This window comes from Mustela erminea, chromosome 13, assembly GCF_009829155.1.
Source record: "Mustela erminea isolate mMusErm1 chromosome 13, mMusErm1.Pri, whole genome shotgun sequence".
Lineage (NCBI taxonomy): Eukaryota > Metazoa > Chordata > Mammalia > Carnivora > Mustelidae > Mustela > Mustela erminea.
In genome coordinates, this window is record NC_045626.1 from 52,315,102 (window position 1) to 52,335,797 (window position 20,696).

Sequence of the window (20,696 nt, forward strand, 5' to 3'; positions counted from 1 at the left end):
AATCTCTTTCAGTTGAAACATCTTCCACAGGTCTGCTCAGAATTTCTTAGTTTCTAGTTACTCATATTTTAACTTGATTCAGGAATTGCAAGAATTTAAAAACAGATCCACTTTTGTGTAGGTGAGAGAAAGAGCTTAAGAAATACCAACTGGCTTAAAGAAGGTACATGGAAAGGCAGCATATTTGCCTCATATATTTACTGAAGCTGAGTGAGTGCTTGAACTGCTCTTGGGTTTCTCTTGTAATCTTTTAATTCACACTTGACGGAGAAGTGATGTGAACAGAAGCTCTCTAAGCAAAGGCAAAAATGATGGTTCTTCAAGGGCACTAGGGTTTCAAGTAGAGGAAGGGGGTGGCATCAGAGACAGGGCTGGATCTACCCAGTATACTCCAGTATGGCCTTGTGTATGTTGAATATTAAATCCAAGTGAGAGAATCAAGTCATCCTGCGGCACTCATTGGGTCTGTGAAATTGGTACCACTGGAAGCAAAATAAAATCACCCACCAAAGACTTTAATGTTGTTGTTTGAAACTTAAGAGGCTTAGTAAATTTCTTGGCATTCAATTTTTTAATTTGTTCAGTGTTGTTGCTGTATATGTTTTTAAAAGCACAGGTAAGTGTTTCTACCATTCTCCCCGTTTTCTTCCCTGTTCAGTCAGCCATTCACTGTGGCAACCTCCAAAGGAGAATATTTCCAGCCAGGTTGAGGAACTTTATTGTGATGCAGAGTTGAGACAAAAGTGCAGAGAGAGCAGAAGGACTGGAGAAGTAAGTGAGGGAAATAGGTGGAGCAAGTCCAGTACTTAAGTCCTGGGCAGGGATGTGAAGTACACCTTCATAATATAACAAAGAGCTTGCAGCAAGGGAGGAGAGAGACAACAAGGAAGAGGAGCCACATTGGCTGAGCTTGGAGAGAGATATTTGGGGGAGGTTGATAAATGGCATGAGAATACATAAGAATTAGGGAGTACAGGAAGAAGTTTTTGAGACATTTTGTTGTGGATACGAATTAGATGCCCTTTGATGGTCTTTAAGAAGCACAGACAAAACTCAGAATTCCTTTTAAATGATCATGTGGAACTTGGATTTTGTGCTTCGGGTTAGTCTTATTCCAAGCAGAGGTATAACTATGATTTACTGGGAATACAAGCACAAGAAATTATAGTCATTTTATGTTGGTATTTATATTTATTATTTATATTGGTATTTTTATTTAGTAGGATTATAAAAATACCTCAGGTAAACATAAGGGGCCAAGAGAATGCTTTTCTCTTAGAACTATCTATAAGGTACTTAAATTTACTTCCAAGTTGGAGGTTCTTTTGGAAGAAACTCCAATGGTTTTCATGGTTTACCTGGAACAGCAATGGTCCACTCTTCACATTTGAAGCATGCACTTACTGCTGAGGGCTCTCCCAATCCGGCGATGTTCATGGCTGCCACTTGGAACTGATACACCATGTTTTCCTTCAAGTTGCTAATCTGCAATATGACAATATCTCAGAGAGTGGATGTTGATTCAGGTTCATTTATTTAAGTTGTTCAACATTTTTTTTTACTTACCCACTGTGTTGGATACACCCTGAAGTGACCCCCAATGAGTCATACCCTTTTGTAATCTACTCCCCTTCAGTGTGGGTGAAGCCTGTGACCTGCTTCCAACCAAGAGAATATAGCAAAGGTATTGGAATATCAGTCCTGTGATTGTAGTTCCATCATATGGAAAAGGAGAGGGGATATTACAGATGTAATTAAAGTCCCTAATCAGAGGATTTTTGAGTTTATCAAAAGGGAGATTATCCTGGGTAGGCCTGATTTAATCAGATGAAAACTCTCAAAATGGGGTCTGGGACTTTAACAATGAGAGCACTGTCTTGATGGCCTTGAAGAAGCAAATGCCAGGTTGTGAATGGCCTAGCCACACACAGTTGGAGAAGGGCAGCCTCTAGAAGCAGAGGGCCCCAGACTTACAGCTGAAAGAACTGAATTCTGCCAATAAGTATATCAGCTTGGAGGAGGAACCCAGCTCCAGAGGAGAATGAGCCCAGCTGACATCTTTGTGAGACCTCATGCAGAAAATCCATCTAAGCCAAGTCTACACTCCTGACTCATGGACACTGTAATATAATAAATTAACAGAAAATTAAGGCTTATATAGATGAAAATTACAAAAATTCTAAGCTAGGAATCAAAATATTCAAAATCTTGTCATTTTTTGCTCCTTACTGAGTGACTTAATGCTTTCTATATCCCTCAGAAGAAATTCAGTTATGGTAAATATATGTGATAAAATAATGAATGTGAAAACATTTGCAAAATAGAAATGATGGACTATATTAGTGTGAAAAAAATCTATGGACTATACACAATCCTTTGAGCTTAAAAATGCTTAATAATTGGGGGTGCCTAGGTGGCTCAGTCACTTAACTGCCCAACTCTTGATTTCAGGGTCCTGGGATCAAGCCCTGTTCCAGGCTCTGTGCTCAGGGGAGTCTGCTTGTCCTTCTCCCTCTGCCCCTCCCCGCTCATGTGTGCACACTCTCTCTCTCTCTCTCAAATAAGTAAATAAAATCTTTTTAAAAAATGCTTTTAAAAAATGCTCAATAAATGGAGGCATTGATGTAACCAGCTGAGTTAACAAAGCTTACCTACTGTATGACTTAAAACAAGACAAAACAAGTATGTATCTATGATCTAGTCTACACCTGATTTGATCATGAAGTCATAAGTTCATCTGCAAGAGGTCTTGTGATGCCAGTTATTTAGGGTATAAGGTGAATATAACGGCTACATGTTATGGTAACAGAATAATACAAACTCTATTTTTGATTCATACATACATGCACACACATTCCTTTTAAGAAGGGAAGATCTTTTTAAATAAGAAGAAACCATCATGTAGATAACTTGGATCTAAAAGTACTTTATTCAGGTACCAAGTCTGTTTTGGGCCTCCATTAGTATGACTAAACATTCTAGTTTTCCTGGGTCCTAGTTTAATGATATAGGCAGTTTCAGTGTTGAAACTAGGAGAGTCCTAGGCAAATGGGAAAAGTTGGTCATTCTAGGCTTAGGTGAAATATTGTAGCATGGGACTTCTATTTCTGGCAATGGTGAACTAGGCTATAGAGATTGTCTTGCTAAAAAATTCAAAATACTAGATTAAAAATATCTTTTAAAAATCTTTTCAAAAGCATCAAATTAGTGTCACAATGTTACAGAATTATCGGGACAGAATAAAGGGAAATACAGAACCAAAAAAAAAAAAAAGTGGATTTTACCTTGGGGATAGTGGCCAATAAAGAAAAATTTGACCTTTCGTTTTGTTTATCAAGCAGAAGAACACAGAAATCAAAGCCTAGAGCCAACCTTAAAAAGGGGATAATAAAAGAGAGCCCTCTACAGTTAAGATGGAACCCTAAAAGGTCTTTACTCTTTGGGAGTAAAGTTGAGTTAGAAATAACCTGCCTTTATACAGTGCAAATTCATATTGCTTGATTGTCCAAAAAATTAAAGCCTTGTATTTAAAAAAAAAAAAAAAAACTGAACAGGTGGTATCCCCAGGCACCTTTCAGAAGCAAATACAAATCCTCTACAGAGAAAGATGCCTTCATCCTAAAGCTCAAATTATTCATGAAAATATTTTAATGACAATGAGCAGCCCACAATCAAGGATAACCAAACATAGGAAATAAGACATCATGAGCCAAGCTACAAAACTAATGATAACAGATACAGACCTGCAAAGATATTAGATAATAGAATCATCAGAGATTAGAAAAAACCTATGCTTACTATGTTTTAAATATAAAATACAAACTTAAAATATCTGTAGGACTAATCCTGAAACTAATATTATGGTATATGTTAACTAAGTAGAATTTAAATAAAAACTTGGAATCTAAAAAAATAAATAAAATAAAATATCTGCAGGAGATAGCAAACTATAAAATACTTTATAAAATGTAACCTTAAAAAGGGAAAAATACAATCAGAGAAAAATAGTGGATGTGTTTAACAGGAAATCAGATGCAAAAGAAGAGCAAATTTGTAAACTAATGGAAAGTTATAAGAAATTACACAGATCACAGTTCAAAAAGATACAAGGATGAAAGAGAGCAGAGTGATTAAAAGACGTGGAAGACAGAATGAAAATGTCAAATACATGTTAGAGTTTCAAGAGGAGAGGGGAGAGAAACTAATGTAATCTAGACAAATCTAAATAATTACTGACTAGAAAACAATAACAACAATACTTTTGAATTAAAAATTGACTTAAAAGCACACATACAGAAACATACAATGGGAATAGAATAAATGGCTTAGGTATTCTGAGGCCCTATTTTTCTCAGACAAGAGTAAAACAGTAGAATAAATTCAGACTGCTAATTTGCTCACTGTAATTTCTGCAGTAACCACCAAAAACAAACACAGAAACCCAGAGTCTATACCTTTCAAGGTAGTGTAGAGGGAAAAGGGGATGGCTGAAGGAAAAAAAATAACTATTCCAAAGTAGTCAGGTTAGGATAGAAACTGAATCAGAACAGGCAGGACAAATAGAAAGTACAAAATAAAGATGATTGGTTTTTCAAAAAAAGTAATAATAACATTAAATGCTCTAGTTAAATGACAAAGACTCTCAGGTAGAAAAATATCCAACTCTATATTATTTTAAGAAACATATAGGGGTGCCTCGGTGGCTTAGTGGGTTGGGCTTCTGCCTTCAGCTCGGGTCATGATCTCAGGGTCCTGGGATCGAGCCCCGCATCGGGCTCTCTGCTCAGCAGGGAGCCTGCTTCCCCCTCTCTCTCTGCCTGCCTCTCTGCCTACTTGTGATCTCTGTCAAATAAATAAATAAAATCTTAAAAAAAAAATTTAAAAAGAAACAAGAAACATATATAAAGCATAAAGTTAAAGATAGATAGAAAGTCAAAGGAAAAAAATTATATACCATGCAAACACCAACCAAAAGAAAATTGATAAATTTATATTAATAACAGATAATATAGATTGAAGGGAAATATATTGTTAGTAATATAGAAAGTCACTTTGTATGCATCTAATAACACCCCTTCAAAATATATAAAGCAACATTTTAATTGGGTGAATTTTATGATATGTTAATTATATCTCAATAAAGTAAGATTACCCTGCAATTTTCCTTTCCAGTACTGTCCTTGTCAGGTATTTATACCAAATTAACTCTAGTCTCAGGGTAATTTCATTCATAAACATAGAAGCAAAAATACTAAACAACAATAAACAAAAAAAAAAATCCAGTAATATATAGACAGAGTATACATAATGTCTAGCTTAGATTTATGGCTGGAAGGCAAGGTTATTTCAACATTAGATAGTTACTGGAATATACCACATTAAAACTAAAGGGAAAAAATCATATAACCATCTCAATAGATTCAGAAAAAAATATTTCATCATTTTAACTAATTCTTTTTTTATTTTAACTATTTCTTAACTAGGAACAGAAGGAAACTTACTTCAGCTGTCTATCAAACACTGATAGGAAATATAATACTTAATGGTAAAATGGAGAAATGCTTTCCTTTAAGATAAAAATCAAATCAAGAATGACCAGGACCACCACATCTATCAATATTTTATCAAAGATTTTAAGCAGAAAGTTAAGGAAATGAAGCAAAAAATATAAAATTTGGAAATGAAGAAGTAAACTGTCTTTTATAGATGATATGATGATTTACACAGAATCAAAAAGAGCTCATAGGTAACTTATAGAAACAATAAGAAAATTTAGCAAAAACCTATATAAAAATGATGTATATTTCTCTATCCCAGCAATAACAAAATGATATAAAAACATACTATTTAGGGGCACCTGGGTGGCTCAGTGGGTTAAGTCTCTGCCTTGGGCTTGGTCATAATCTTAGGATCCTGGGATTGAGCTCCACATCGGGCTCTCTGCTCAGTGGGGAGCCTGCTTCCCCCCTCTCTCTGCCTACTTGTGATCTCTGTCTGCCAAATAAATAAAATCTTAAAAAAAAAAACCACACTATTTAAACACTGAAAATATGTAATACCTACAAAAAATAATAAATGATGTGCAAAACTTCTATAGAGAATTATAAAGCTTTATTGAGAAACTTTAAAGACCAAAATAAATGGACAGAAATATCATGTTCATATATTAGAATATTTAATATTTTAAAGATGTTATTTACTGCTCAATTTATTTATGGATTCAATGCAATCCCAATCAGAATTCTCAAATGTTTTAGTATAATTTTTTTTATTGTGTTTGCTCTTGCTTGTCTTATTTTTTGGTAGAACATGGTAATCTAATTATACAATTTATATCAAAATACAAAGGGATAAAAATAGCCTTGGAATAAAAAAAATAAACTGAGATAACTTGATCTACCAGTTATCAAATGTGCTATGAAATGGTAATGATTAAATTAATGTGGTATTGGTCCAGTGGTAGACAAACAGAGCAGTGGAACAAAACAGAAAACACAGAAGCAGACAAGTACCTCAAAGAAACTTAATACATGATACAGATAGCCTAGCCCAATAGCAGAAAAAGGACAAACTTTTCAACAGATGGGACAACTGGGTGTTCCTACAGGGGGAAAATGAATGTTGACCTTTACATCACACACAAAATTTATAGGTAAAGTAATGACTTTAATGTGAGTGGCAAACCAGAGCTTATAGAAGAAAATCTAGTACAATATCCCCACGACTTTGGATGGTAAAGGCATCTCTTTAAAAAAAAGAGGGGGGGGGCGGAGCAGAGCAATCACTAGTGGCACGGCAAATGTCATTAAGTCTGGGAATCATGAGTTTGGTATTAAAATTAGTGTTGTTACCATAAAGAGAAGAAAATACTATCCAATGAGCAAGAAAGATAGACACAACTTCCACAGCTACCAAGGGTTTTAAGCTCAGAATATATAAAGAACTTCACAAGTCAGTAAGAAAATCTTTTAGAAAAATGGGCAAAAACTTTGTACAGGCATGTTATAAATGGAGATTTCAAAATGGAGTATGTATATATAGCAAAAGATATTCAGACTCATTTGACACTCAGATTGTCAAAACTGAAAATGTGTGATACCAAGTGTTAAAGGGATGTGCAACAATTGGGAGTTCTCATACTCCGATCTACTAAAATTGAAGATAAACAGATTCTCTGGCCCAGCAATTCTACTTCTAGGTAATAACCTAGAGAAACTAGTGCATATATGTGCCAGCAGACATGTACAGAAATGTTCATAGGTACACTGTTTGGTATAGCTATCAATGTGAAAATGCCCAAACATCAATCAATAACTGAATGGAAAAGTGTATTATGAGACCCTCATACAACAGAATATCATACAATAATGAAGTCATAGCTACACACCAACATGGAATAAAAATACAATTTTGTTTTATGTATTCTTGTTTTATTTTTTATGTGTTCAGTATGTTTGTGATATTTCATAAATTTTAAGCATTAAATTTAGGAACTATGGCATTGAGTTTGGGAAAGCTTCATTCACCCAGCCTTACCCTGCTCTTGTCCTCACAGGATGGGGTTCTGGAAGTATAAAGGGAGGTGACTTTCCTCTAGCTGACAACACTCCAAAGAGGGGAGCCGTAGTTATGGCAACAGTGAGACCCTTCAAGTACTCTGAGATGGACAAAGCAGTGAAGAAAAGAAATTGTGGGTAGACACATGTGGACTACTCCTTCGTGATGACACTATGGTGGGGGATACCTCACAAGTGGTGAGCTGAGGCTGGGCGTCAGACTCATGCCATTATTCTTTATGATTTGAACACTGAAAGTTAAAAATGCAGTCATTTGGATCCTGGAACCCTTGATGCTAGCAGCATATTGATTAGAGAAATTTTGTAAGTTTTGAAATAAACTTTTACTTTTACCACAAGTAAACATTTTATAGTAAATATTCTAGGAAGTTATTATGTTTATATGTGTGAATCAGAAAATACCAATCCTTCCTGATCAGTCAGATTACTTCTATTTACCTTGGTATATTTCCGACAAAAGTCACGTAGACAATGGACACTGGAGAAATGACATGAATCATTTACAAGGCGCTGAGTGTGGGTGTGGGTGTGCATGTGTGTGCAAGTGAACATGTCATCATATATATGACACCACACTACAGAAGGTCATTTACCTTATATGCCTCATCACTGACAGCTTTGATGTTGGCTTCTCTCCATCTTCCTGGTACTCCATCAATTACCTCACGATAGTTCACGTAATAGCCAGTAATCTCAGCCCCTCCAGTCTTATCTGGTTGCTTCCATCCAAGAACCATCGAGTCACGAAAACTTTCAAGACAAGTGATGTCACAAGGTGGAGAGGGTGCAGCTGTTGCAATATGAGTAGCAAATGAGTAGACAGAAATGCATTTATGATTTTAAGCACATTAAGCTTGTTTCATTTGTGCCACATGGGAGGGCACTAGGGTCGTGCAGTATAAAACTAAAATGTGAGACAGATCCGTAACTTGGCACCCAGTTTGGTGTATGAGGAAAAAAAAAAAAAACATTGAAAAGTGTACTGTAATTATTATTCCAAAGACAAAAAGGAACTGCCCCCCTACTTCCACAGAAGAATAATTTTTGAAATACTAAAAGTAAAATGGTGCAATATTCTGAAAAATGGTTCTGTTCCCCATAAGAAGAAATATTTTTCCCCAGATATATATTTCATTTCTTTACGTGGTTTTGTTTTTATTTGCTCCTTGAAGAAAATGAAATATGTATATCAATTTCTGTCTCAATGTACTTACGGAGAATTTCCATATTATTTCCAAATGATTAGCATTTCACCATTCAGGCATACATACCCTTGTGAGACTTTATGACTAAACAAGTTCTATCTACACACAGAAAAAAATCTTATTTGGAGCTCAGCTAAATGCCATCTTTAAAATAAAAAACAAAAAACGGGCACAATCTGCCATATGATATTTTTCTTTTAGTATATAATACCTTTTGCTGAGTTATTTTTAACCTGATGTTGGACTATTATTCATGTAGTACAAAATACTATATAGCTGTCACTGTGTTTATTAGTTCTTAACCAGAAAAACATTTGGAGGATGTTTTAAAAGTCTCTCTTCATTTATGTGGTTTCTGATCAACTTTTTACCCAACTACTAAATTATAGTTTTTGATAAAGAAAGAGAGGGTCAGATGGTGGAAAGAAACCCATCTAGATATGCAATAACATCATAGAATTTTCTGAATATTTATTTGGATTACAGGGGAAAAAAGCACTATTTTTATTCAAAAGAGTCTTAGAAGAATAAAGATTTTAAAAATGAAATACATTTGTTTCTCTTTCCCCCTCACAAACCTCCTTCATTCTTTATATTAAAAAAGAAAAAAAACTTTTTCTCCCTCTCTCTCACTCTCACTCTTCCTATTACAGAGCAATATTAAACGTCAACTCTCAAATGAATATCTCATCTTGAGCTGAGGGGACAATAAAGTTTTAAAAAAATGGAAGTGACAGAAGTTGGGGTGGAGTATCAGTATATGCTTATCATTTCATTTTTATTTGTTAAGAAAACACTGTCATCTAAAATATAAAAGCCACAAGTACCAAATATCCTAATAAGAAAATTCTGAGCTTGCTGCTAAATAGTCTTAAATAAATCAGTTCTGGGAATGTGATTCATACAGCACAGAATTTAGCTTTATGTGATTATGATACCCTGTTAAACTCTTCATGGCTCCTCAAAGAGATACTGTTACTCATATTTATTTGAGTTAAATATGAAGGATAACTTGAAAACCTGAAGATGAACAACAGAAGTTAATAACTATGATCCTGAAGAAATGGGATTTCTTTGTAAAATATTTTTCCTATACCTGTACTAAACATGAATATTTCAAAGGACCCTATATGGCCTGTGATTGTCAAATTCTTCCAGCTCTCAGTTCTGCTTTTCTTAGCAAAATAAGGCCAGAGTTGTGTCTGCCAGGGAAACCAAAAAGGACTCTATAACCAAAATACTTTAAATACTCTATTGTCATTAAGCACAGTGAAGTAAATACAAAAGCCAAACTCATATAAAATTACTTTTACAATTCATTAGACACAAGTATTGCAAATGGATAGCTGAAAACATGTCGAATGAAGAATAAACATAGATGAAAGTAAACACAGATGGAAGAATGTGATCTAGACAATGAGGTGAGGACACTGATGGAGACAGATGGAACAGTTGTAGTTTTTCGACTCTCACCTATGTCCTTCTTCTTTTTCAGAGGGTCAGACTTACTTTTCCCCTTAATATCTGCCTTCTGTGGTGATGGGGTAAGCTCTTCCTGAACTGTTTCACTTACTTTACTCACTTCTGTTTGGCCCAAGTTGTGAGCACTACTGGGTAGTGAAGGTTTGTTAAGTTTGCTACCAAGCAAAGCATCTTTCTTAAAGGTTGGCTGGGAGGCTCCATGCATGCCTCCCCTGGAGTCTGTTAGTCCACCAGGTGTATCATTCAGTTCAGGCCACACATCTGGAGACACTCCTCCCCCTACAATCGCCAGATAACAACAGAAACACTTTAAGCCCAGACACAGTACAAATTGCTCTTACTTAACAGAACAAAGGGAAAAACAGGACCATATGCAGAACAAAAGTAATCTTAGTTTAACAGAAATCACTCAGGCTGGCAAGAAATATGGATACGTTTCTCATAATTTACACCAAGGAAACAGCTCAACTTCTCCATATTCTGGGAAAAGAAGAAATGAAAACAGAAAACCTTGAACAGAACAGGAACCATTTTGATCTGCAGAACCCAAGTATATTTAAGAAAAAAAAGCAAACCTCTGACGTTTTTTGAAAGAAATTAAGGCTTATTATTCAACAGACTGAGGGGAGGAAAAGATCATAAAGTACACAAGACTTACATTAAAGATCCTGATTTTATAACAGTTAGAATTATGTACATTATTGGATAATTAATGGCCTGTACCTCCCAACCTCAAAAAAACAAAAAGTTCACTATTATTCATATTATAGAGACTATTAAAAAGTAATACAGCATGCTAACTGAAGATAACTGGTATGAAATAACTTTCCCTTCAAATATGGGTTACTCTATCACAGACTTCGTTTTTGGTGCTCTGAACTACCTGGGTCCCTTCCCTACTTTATCGAAGATTGGGAGGCACATTATGTACATGCATACAATTACTTTATTACCAGTTTTATTCTGCGGGTTACTTTGTGAGCAGAGATGTAGCATATGATTAAGCAACCACATGTGTCTTGCACAAAATTTAGAGGAGTTTATAAAGAGCATGTTAATGTGTAGTTAGTGAAAACAAGCCAGGCTTTGTCGCAGGTGAAATGGCTTTTAGGTACAAAATGATCCGTGTTATGGGTGATATACCGCTTCAAGGAACCGGATGGCCCTCCACATTCCCAGCATGAGAACGAAGTTAGAATGGAGTTTCACACAGTGGGAAATATCTAAGGAAACTCGGACTTGTGAAGATGACAAGGCTATGGGTGCACACAGAATCTGGATAAGTGGTGAAGATCTGTAAAATGACGGCTACAGAAGGTTAGCTGTCGCCTGGAATCAGAAAATGATCACCTGGGGATGGAATCATCAAGCAGTACTAGAAGCTTTAGACAATTACCGGAGAGGATGGTATCTTCCTTTATAACTTATTAAAAAATCCATTTTTATCTACCAAGTTATGCATAAGGAACTTACCAATAGCAGCTTTAACTTCAATCGCTTCTGAATCCTGTGAATATTCGCTAAGTCCAGCTGCATTCACTGCTCTAACCCGGAAGATATAACTCTGACCAGTCGCCAATCCATGGCAAGTAAATCTAAAAGGAAAGGAGGGGGGAAATTAGACAAGATGGTTTTAGCTTAACTGAATGATCTGGCTTTATAAAAACCATTCGTTTTCTAAAAGGAGGAAGCAGAGGGACAGAGATCAGGTAACGTTCGTGCATTAGACAAGAAGGAAGCTAATTAGGGCAATTTTCTAAACTCCCTCCATCAAACAATGCAGAGTCCTGGCTTTTTCCTGAATAAGTACTTTAACTTTTCTGAGCCTTTGGTGTGTGCATCAGTAAAATGGATATAATAATGCCTCCATAATAATTTTTGTGTAAGATAGGCCAGAAAAGGTATTTAAAGTGCCTATTTCAGGGCCTGGCATATAAGAGGCATTTAGTAAACAATAGGTGGTACTAATATTATTAAAGGCTATTTCAGGTATATACTTGTGACTGTAAGACATTGGCTGCTCCTTGTTATAGAGGCCTAGTAGTCCCTGCTTCCCTGCATGCCAGGGAGGTATAATTACTTGAGAAATTACACTAGAATCTGAAAATAAGATGAAATATAGATTACCATTTAGATATAAGGATCCTGTAATGAGGTGTGAATTCATGGGCAGTTTTACACATAAAACAACCTTACTCCTTAATAGCTATTATGGCTATAAGTAGCTATTTCATGAATCACTCTAACATTTTAATCCATCCTGAAGACTATAACCAGAGGAAATAACAGGTCTGCTAATGACTCTATCACCATTAGTAATGTTGGACTATTTAATGAAGGCAGTCATAAATTAGGCCAATCCTTCAGGTCAGCTCAGTTCAGCAAATATTTATTGAGCACTTCAGTGTTCCAGACACTGAGCTAGGTATTGTGGACACAAAGATGAATAAAAAATGGTGTCTGTCCTTGAGAAGTTCTTATCTGTTTGTGGAAAGGCAGACCCTGCCTAACCCTCTATAAATATTTCTATATGGTCCCAGGAAAAGGCTGGGAATGCACAGTAAAAGTGAAATGAACAAATGGGCTAAATGAATCTCTTGCTTTCTCCCATTCATTGATTTGCCTCTATTCTCCTGTTCTACAAAAGAAACAACTCATCCTATGGGGGTCCTTGGAGTTTGATGTGGTCATGCCAGAAAATAACAATCCTGTTTGGCAACTTTGGGGGTCGAATTCTCCTCTCAGATTAGTTGTAAATCAAAGGAGTCTCAGAGTTTGGTTGCAGGTCAGAATTCATCATCAACCTGCAAAGCTGATTGATAAAATATTTGAAAGCAAGAAAAAAATAACTCTCTTCAGATTAGAAACAGATATATAAAGAAGTTGCAAAGTATTCTGAATGCCCCTCTGTTGGTGTTACTGTGTCCTTAGCACGGAGTTTAACCATGTTCAGAATTTGTAAAATGCTGATAGTTCTTTCCTGTTCACTTAAAATGCTTAGGGGAAGGGAGCCTAGGTGGCTCAATAGGTTATGCATCCAACTCCTGATTCCAGCTCAGGTCATGATCTCAGGGTTTTTGAGACTGAACCCTGCTTACGATTCTCTGTCTCCCTCTCCCCCTGCACCTATACCACACCCTTCTCTTAAAAAAATAATTAAATAAATAAAATGCCTGGGTACTTTATGTCAGCTAGAGTCTACTAGATCCTTGAAATTTAGTATCACACCAAATACTAAAGACCAGAACAGAGGGGTAAAAAGGACAAATGGTATGAAGAAAAAGAATCAGAAAAATACCATAAAATGAATTCATCATAGCTGGCATTAGTGTTTCTAAGTGTTCAAGATCATAAGTAGGCTTTTTTTCCCCAAATATATGGCAGTAGATTATGTTCAATTTTAAATTCATTTGGGTATTTAAAGTATAATGTTTTATTTTTTTATTTTAAGATTATATTTTTAAATATAGATTTAAGATTATATTTATTTAAGATTATGTTTATTTTTAAGATTATATTTATTTATTTGACAGAGAGAGAGAGACAGCGAGACAGGGAAGGAACACAAGCCAGTGGAGAAGGAGAGGGAGAAACAGGCCTCCTGCAGATCCCAGGATGCTGGGATCATGACCTGAGCTGAAGGCAAATGCTTAATGACTGAGCCACCCAGGTGCCTCTAAAGTATAATGTTTAAAAAAAAAACAAACTCCCTCTATTGGATATTTGTGCTGCTCTATGGGTCCATGGCTGCATTTTCTCTCTTTTTTTCAGGGGGGGATCATAATTTTATTTTAAATTAAAAATTAATTTCTTATTTTTATTTTTTATTATGTTCAGTTAACCAACGTATAGTACATCATTACTTTTAGATGTAATGTTCAATGATTCATTTGCTGTACATTTCCTCTTCATAGCCTCCCTGCTCTAGAGTCAGAAGGCTCCCCACAGCACCCCTCTACCCCAACATTGCGGTTACCGTGGGCCCTTCACAGGGTTGTTGTTGCAAGGCTCCCACTTGCCCGAGCCAACAATGCTTGACTCTATGTAGTAGCCGACCAACTCTTTAGCATCTTTGGATTCCTCCCACGAAACTACCACTGATGTGTCTGTATTTCTGCTTGGGATGATTTTGCCTGGGGGCTTGGGGATATCTGACAAAGGAGGAAAATAATGATCAAACTCAGGTGGTTTCAAAAAATTTGATCTTATCACATATGAACACACACACATACATATATAAATTTTATATAAGTAATCATATCAAACATACAGTTGTTTTATTTTATATTTGTTAAAGCAGAAAATTTAAAAAATTAATGTTATTTTGGGGGCATAATGAAAATACTCCAGAAAAAAAATACATTAGCAATATTGTTGAAACTCCTGGAGAAGTTTACTTTTCATAATTTCATAGCTCATAATAATAACTTTTAAAATGTATCAGTCAGGTATAGTCATCAGTTAAATTTATAATGTGAAAGAAGAATGCCACAACTTCTATTTCTGGATGGGTACATTCTAATGAGATTCTTGCTTTTGGGATTTTTTTTTTCTTGAATTGAATTCAAATCAGTTTTGTTCAACCAAACTCTCTACTCACCAAGTTTGTCCCCTACCACCGTCACTTCCGTTGCCTCTGAGGGCTCACCAACTCCTGCTGAGTTAGAACAGCGGACACGGAAACGGTAGGATTTCCCTTCAGCCAGGTCGAACAGAGCAAAGCGAGGCGACTTCACAGGGAGCTCTGTGTTCACCCGCTGCCAGTTTTCTGTTCCTGCTTCACACTGCAGACCCAACAGAGAGACCCATTCACAGCACAGCAAGAATAGATGGGAACTCTGAGCCAGGCATCTGGCAGTCTTATTTATCAGTCAACAAACTACTTACCTGTTATGAGTGGAACTGGAGAAGCGATATGGAGGAAATTAGGAATGAAGCATTGTAGTCCAGAGGATTCTCTAAATCAAATATGTCTTTGGATTATTTGATAAATATGCTACTTTAATACTTCACTGACTTGTTAACTAAGATCATCGATCTACTTATAAAAGACTTTATTTTGAAGACAGTTTGGGATCAGATACTTTTCTAATTCTTTGTGAGGTAAATAGATTTATTATGCTATACAAAATCCTTAAATCTTCATTGTTATAAACTGTTTCATTTTAATTGAGTGTTATTTAATGACTCATAATCTCATTCTGGTCTGTACTCAAATACCACTTCCTCAAAAAAGCCTTCTTGATCACTCCCTGCCTAGTCTATCAAAGAATCTAAAAGAGTTCTTTGTTCCTTTCTCATCATTCTCTATCCCTTACTCTGCTTTCTTTTTTTCAAAATCAGTTATCTGTATTTGAAATTAAGTTATTTATTTGTCATCTCCTCAATGAAATGAGTTCAGGGAGTTGTCTTGTTCCCTGTTATACCCCAGAGCCTAGAATTGTATCTGGCACATACCAGATAATCAACAATTTTTTTTTTTTCTGAATGAATGAATTGTTTTGAATTAGAGTTTCTTTTTTCCCTTCCCTATATTTTAGAATAAATAATGGGAAAAACTAAATTTAAAGCAATTCTTTTCTTGGAACTAAAATAATCTAGGGTGACTCTGAAATCCTTAAAAGGATGTGGTATTGATTTGTTCTTTGGTAGAGAATATAGTGAGAAAACTACCACTGGTCTTCAGTAATCCTTTATCCTGCCTATTTGAACCCTCAATTTTGCCCCAAGGTTAGCAGAAGTGATTTTGCTTCAGAACTTTTAAACATTTTCAAGAGACTTTTCTAGAAATCCAACCCTCATGATACAGTGACCAACTGAAAAGATGATACACTGTTGGGACTATAAGAATACTGATATATTGCTTGGCATAACTTTCATTGACTTGAAATGGAGGCAATGTGGTATCGTGCAAAGGAACCGGAGGCATTCATTGCAGTCTTAGCTTTGTTAATAACAAGATATGTGACCTTGGAAAAGTCACGTGAGTATTCTTTGGTCTCAGTTTCATCATTCATAAAATAAGCAAATGTGACAAGGTAACCTCGAAAGTCCTTTGTAGAATCTTCCACGATTATGTCATTATTGGTGGGAGGGTAGAAAGGATAAATTCCCCCTAAACAGTCAATCTGCTGCTAACTGAGGGATGAAATTCTCCCAGACCTTTAATCCTTTAGTTTAGGGCTTTGACTCATTTTGACACATTCTCCCCTGGGGAACATATAACAATTATCAGTCATTTATACTTTCATTATAAAAATAATAGCTGTCTTTTCACTATGCTAAGAGCTTTATGGCATTGTAACTTTTTAATCCTCTCAACTATGCTCTGAATTTGTGGGGGTAGCACTGAGTGAGTATCCCAGTTTTCCAGAGAAGGCAGGCTTGGGAAGATTGAAAGGCAACAATGTGTACTAGTTGGATACAGTATATGAAAACTGAGCCAGACTGCCCAGGTTCAAATCCTAGCTATGTCTCTAACTGTGTGACCCTGAGCAAACTGTATGCCCCATCAATGCCCTCTATTAAATGCCAACCATTCCAGGGCTCACAAACATGGTAGAACTGGGCATAAGGTGCAGCCACACAAGGCAAGTTTGTACTATATGTGCATGCAATTTCTGGAAACAAGTTCTATAAAGAGGTGCAAGCTTGGGGGTTACTGAAGAAGCACATTCCCATGGGCATCCACATTCTGGGGAGGAAAACGAGCTGCAGGACAAGAGCATGTGAAACGTTGCGCTTTAGAAAGGTCAACATGTTAGAAGCTGCTTTTTATCAGAAATAACCTGAGACTCAGCTGAGTAGGATGGTTTGACGTTTGGATAATTCTTCTGTAAATGTGCCCTAGTCTCTGGGCATGTTCTGCTTCCCCAATATGTCAACATCCTAGGCCTTTTGTATATGTCAGCAGTGCCTAGAGAGACCTGTCTACTCACACTGCACTCATAAGTGTTCCCTCCGTTCCAGACTAATAGGTTCACTGGTGGAATAACACTTTTAACACTTTTTAATCACAGCCTCACATACATTTAGGTCTAGGGAAGTTATAGATTTTCCTGGAGAAATTAGAGTTTATATGACCAGAGGAAATGTTCAACGGCAGCTAAAGTTGACTCATCTAAAGAAAATGCCTCAGTGGTAGGTTGTTACTATGTCATTACTGTAGGAAGGATGGTAATTATTGTCACAGAGCTTATTCAGAACTCTTTTCCTGTGGAGCATTTCAGAAAGATTCAGTGAAGGGTATGTATTAAGCACACCAGGAAACAAACATTTTCCACTCTAGTCTTGTCCTCTATTTAAAAAAATACAGGAAAAAAAATTTAAATCAGGAATGCTACTCAAGTTATATTTAATTTGAGGCTAACATCTAGAAAATATATAAATTAATACCAATAAGACTTTAAATATTATTTTGGTAAAATCAGACTCTTTTTTTTTTTTAAAGATTTTATTTATTTATTTGACAGAGAGAGATCACAAGTAGGCAGAGAGGCAGGCAGAGAGAGGAGGGGGGAAGCAGGCTCTCTGCTGAGCAGAGTGCCCGATGCGGGACTCGATCCCAGGACCCTGAGATCATGACCTGAGCCGAAGGCAGCGGCTTAACCCACTGAGCCACCCAGGTGCCCAAAATCAGACTCTTTTGAAAGATGCCCATATTGCATGTTATAGAGATACTCCATTTATTGTTACCAATTTGCTAGGGATCAGGAGAAGTGAGGCGTGCTCCTCAAAGATATGAACTAAATGTCTTTATCATGGAAATAAATTAATAAATTTATTAATTAAAATAGGAAAACCACAGACCCTAGAATTTAGTTTTAGTATAATTTTCTCTGAGGATCTGAAATAACTAAAAGGCCATAAAGATAGTCATCTTTGCTTTTATGTTGTTACCTGATTTGCAGATATTTGCATATTTGCACACACTTATGTATCTACAATATCTATTCTCTTATAATAATTGCCAGGGAAGGTGACCTAGTAGGTGTTCTGAAATTGAATGATCAGAAAACCATTAAGGATGAAAGAGAAAAGCTCTTAGGAAAACTAACTGAGCTACATGATATTTGCCAAATAAAGACCTTTTCTACAATTTTGCTATGAAAGTAAAATGTCAAGTAAATGATAGCTTATTGTGCTATCACAAAATTTTATAAAAACGAAGTACACACAAAAAAGTACAGCAATTGTTCCATTCATTGTTCTAAAAAAAAATGGTGTGTTAAAAATAAATAAAATGGTACGTGGCTGTTATAAAAATGTAAACATTCTTACAGATAACATAAAATAAACTTACTTTTGTTTCATTTTTCAATTACATCTTAATCGAGACTTTCTTAACAAATGGATTAGAATCTCATTTTAAGCAAATTCTCTTTAAATGCCCTTTGCCTGGAGCAGTGAGGCCTTACCTAGCCATCATTCCTCCTGCTGCACTTGCAACTGGCCACTTCCCACAAATAACACCCTATCCAGGTCGTGGCTCACCTCCATTTTCTGGGTAGAAATACTTACTACAGCTGCCCAGGTAAATGATGGATTCACATATAATTCTCATCATTCCACCCATTTTAGGCTTTCATTATATGCTGCCCTCTCTAACATAATTACAATAAAACTGTAAGATAGTTGAGAGAAAGCACTAGCCAGTGTCTCATGCTGTTTTGTAATTCCTGATGCCACACTACTATCTACACTGGAGTAGTACTAGCCAAGTGCATGGCAGCACATAAGGACTTTCTCTAACTCTCCAGCTCTTTGACGGTATTCTGAAAGTACTATAACTTTTATTCCTCTGGCTCATCTACCCTCATGAATGTTCATTTCTGACTGCGGAAGACAAGTTGTAGGGAAATGAAAAGCCATTACTAGAGGAAGGGAGACAAAGGGAGTGTCTAGAAAACAGGGCCATATGAACAAACTACAGTTTCAGGAACATTTCTCTGCTTAGAAGGGTCATAATTTGGGGTCTGTGGACCTCTTAGAAGACTATGGGTGAGCTCCATGGATCCAGAAGCCCCCTGAACTTTCAGGCAAAGTTCCATGTGATATACAATTTTTTGGTGAAGACTGTTTATAGTTTATAAGGGTTTAAAGAGTTCGGGACGCAATGGAAATTTAATCTCTATTTCTTTAAAGAAATCTTTAAGAAGAGGCCTGAGGTAATAATGTTGATCCCAGGATCTTACCTTTTCCACAAAGTACAGAATGCCCTCATGGCCACGCTGGCCAGGGGGCTTCCAACTTAGCACCACATAGCTCCGGGTAGCCTCTGTGACAGAGAGGTCTGTGGGGGGGCCGGGAACAATACCCTCTGAAAAACAACAAGGAAAAGTGAAAAGCACACACCCTGGGAAGACCAGCATATGCAGAGAGTCATAGATGTTCCTCTCCCACTGGAGAAAGAGTTCATTACTGCTCCACAGTATAAAGAACTACCTCATCTCTGAAATTCTTCCTAAAACATTCATTCATTCATTCAAAGCCACAATTTTACTTTCCTTGCTTGGCAATTTTGATTTTCTTACTGATCCTAAAAAACAGTAATGACATAAGTTATACTTTCTATACATCCTATATCAGCTTTGTATAGAATATCTTTTCAAGGATGTTTGGATAGCAAACAAACTTGGAATATAAAGATAGTATATTTTCTAGGGCAGAAAGTTGACTTGTTTTCTCACCAGGAGAGTAAAGATAATGCCCTTCTCCAGAGAAAGCTTGGGCACAGGGTTTGTCAGATGTAACATAAATCTACTGTGTGTACAGCATCCATCTGTGCTGCTCCCTACCACCCTGTGGAACTTGGCGGGGGGACAATGCAAAGGAAAGTAATGAGAACAGGAAGCTCGTGCTGTCTAACTGTGCTGTGACTAAAGAATCCTTTGTCTCTGACCTAGTAATCTCTTATCTTTTGCCAACATCAATGAAACTGTGGTATGAAACGTATTAGTTTGTAAGTAGGGCAAAACTTTAGACCCTCTACATCCAATAACTAAAATACCAAGCAAAATACATGGAACAACTATTTATAGACATTGGATATTAGCTGGCTTAGGACAATGATTCCTGATAGAAGAGTAACAGATTAGGTGAGCTCTACCACTGTCCTAGCTTATTGTCTGGAGAGAATCTCAAGACAGCAGCTCAGGAAGAGGAACCCAGGTAGAACCTGGGAGTCTCCCCAAGTGGAGGAGAAGAAGCTGGAATTCCAGAAAGGGAAGGTACCTACAGAGAGAGTCACAAGGATGAATACTGGAGGAAAGGGCTGCACAGAGAGGGAGGCTTCAGAGATGTTCAGAGGGTACCTCTGGAGTGCTCACCTGAATACTAACTAGCACATCAATGTGAGAAAACCACCCGAGGTGGAGGAAAACCCACACAACAGAACTGAAGAGAATAAACCTCAAAGCTCTCAAAGGACCTG

The 20,696-nt window shown here is 36.5% G+C and overlaps 1 protein-coding gene and 1 long non-coding RNA gene across 9 annotated transcripts in view; one reads left to right on the forward strand and one right to left on the reverse strand.

Annotated features, from left to right (window-relative positions):
• LOC116571629 overlaps positions 1-7,905 on the forward strand; it is a 35,711-nt gene extending 27,806 nt beyond the window's left edge. Inside the window, exon 5 of the long non-coding RNA XR_004277933.1 lies at positions 7,556-7,905. This is a non-coding gene — a long non-coding RNA (uncharacterized LOC116571629). The remainder of the gene's footprint in view (positions 1-7,555) is intronic.
• MYOM1 (myomesin 1) overlaps positions 1-20,696 on the reverse strand; it is a 161,579-nt gene that overhangs the window by 46,046 nt on the left and 94,837 nt on the right. For 7 of the 8 annotated variants that reach the window (XM_032309700.1, XM_032309701.1, XM_032309702.1 and 4 more), the window contains 6 exons: positions 19,459-19,583; positions 14,865-15,048; positions 14,241-14,415; positions 11,738-11,859; positions 8,171-8,367; positions 1,359-1,485 (listed from right to left, as the gene is read on the reverse strand). In XM_032309700.1, coding sequence (XP_032165591.1) covers positions 1,359-1,485; positions 8,171-8,367; positions 11,738-11,859; positions 14,241-14,415; positions 14,865-15,048; positions 19,459-19,583 — 930 coding nt within the window. Of the gene's footprint in view, positions 1-1,358; positions 1,486-8,170; positions 8,368-10,255; positions 10,544-11,737; positions 11,860-14,240; positions 14,416-14,864; positions 15,049-19,458; positions 19,584-20,696 lie in introns of all 8 variants that reach the window. The other variant, XM_032309705.1, reaches the window with a different exon arrangement.